At 38.8% G+C, this 1,712-nt stretch overlaps 1 protein-coding gene across 1 annotated transcript; it reads right to left on the bottom strand.

Annotated features, from left to right (window-relative positions):
* Positions 1-297: 297 nt before the first annotated feature.
* LOC308417743 (olfactory receptor 51V1-like) lies at positions 298-1,239 on the bottom strand (the record flags this gene model as incomplete). Its single annotated transcript, XM_080913057.1, has 1 exon — positions 298-1,239. One exon carries the CDS (start codon positions 1,237-1,239, stop codon positions 298-300), a length of 942 nt encoding a protein of 313 aa, XP_080769183.1.
* Positions 1,240-1,712: the final 473 nt, after the last annotated feature.

Raw genomic sequence — 1,712 nt, 5'->3', positions numbered from 1 at the left:
TGATGCTTAAAGGAAGTAGAAAATGTGTTGACTTAAAATTTTCAAAACGTTAAATTAAGTTTTAAAGTTGATGCTGAACATTACATTTCTATTTGCATAGTCTAGTTTATGGCATTAACTAGAATGCTATAAAGATCAATTGTAATGTCATAAAACAGCTATGAGAAAGGAGAGAACTCAACATGTAAAGCATCATTAAACAGACACTAATCCATCTATTTACAGTTACTTACTGAATTTCATCTTTTGTAAAACTGCATGTTGTCTTTGAAATATATTCACAGGAGATCTATAGTTTTATTTTTCCTTCAAGAACAGTCTTTGAATTCTCATTCGTATCTGTTGAGTCTTGATACTGTATATAATGGGGTTCATCAAAGGTGGGAAAAGGATGTAGACATTGCCCATAAGGACATGAACCAATGGTGAGAGATGCTTTCCAAAGCGGTGGACCATGGTTAGACCAATGATGGGGATGTAGAAAACCAAAACAGCAGAGATGTGAGAGACACACGTTTGCAAAGACTTGATTCTCTCCTCCCGGGATGCAATAGACAGAACTGTGTATAAGATCATAATATATGACATTAATATGAGCACTGAATCCAGCAACAGGTTGCTGATCACCAGAGCTAGACCATAGATGCTATTGAAACGAATGTCTCCACAGGCCATTCTAATTAAGTCTTGGTGCAGGCAGAAAGAGTGGGAGAGGAAGTGAGGCCGGCAGTAATTTAGGAACTTCAGGCGGATAATAACTGGAGGAATGAGCATAGAACTCCTGCACAAGATGGCCACTCCGATTTTCATGATTCTGTCATTGGTTAGAATGGAGGAATAGCGTAGAGGGTTGCAAATGGCAATGTAACGATCAAAGGACATGGCAAGGAGGACAGAGGACTCCATGAAGGACAAACCATGAATGAAGTAAGACTGCGCAATGCAGGCATCAAGGCTGATCTCCTGAAGGAAGCCCCAAAGGATGCCCAGCACTGTGTGCACCGTGGACAGTCCCATACACAGGTCTGTGAGGGCTAACATGGCCAGGAAATAGAACATGGGCTGGTGCAGGCTCAACTCAGTCCGAATCACATGAAGTATCATGCAGTTTCCCAAGAACACTGTCACATAGATTATGGAGAATGGGACAGATATCCAGAAGTAATAAATCTCTAAACCAGGGAAACCAGTCAGAGCAAATCTGGAACTAGTTAAGTTTGTGACAGACAGAGCAGACATTGGTAGAAGATTGAAAACACCTTTGGAGAGATTATTTGCTATAACTTTTCAATGCTATAATTTCTAATAATGTCTTCTTGGATTTTACAAGAAAATAAAATATGAAACAATTTCCACAAACATCAAAATACATACATGTTCCTTTGATGCTCTCATAGTGAAAATCGGTTGTCTAGACATAGACCTTTCAGTACTAATGTTGAAGGACTCCAGAAACCTGTTAGCTTTATGTAGGATCAGTGACACTTATGGGCTCAAGGGAATTAGCTTGTAGAGCAGTCTTCCAGGAGTCTGCCCAGTCCTAAAGGACACCAGTGCTCAGTCACTCATTTGTTAGGATCCTCTTGGGAATTCTTCTCACTGCTATGATATCTGGGTGTTTTAGTTTTTCCAAGGTTCAAATTATCTCAATAGAGTTGAACAGTTTAAATTAATGTATTTTTCAGAATATTATATATATATATATATACATT

This window comes from Micromys minutus (assembly GCF_963924665.1).
Source record: "Micromys minutus genome assembly, chromosome: 2".
Taxonomy (NCBI): Eukaryota; Metazoa; Chordata; class Mammalia; order Rodentia; family Muridae; genus Micromys; species Micromys minutus.
The sequence above is the reverse complement of the archived record's forward strand: the minus strand, read 5'-3'. Positions and strand labels throughout refer to the sequence as shown.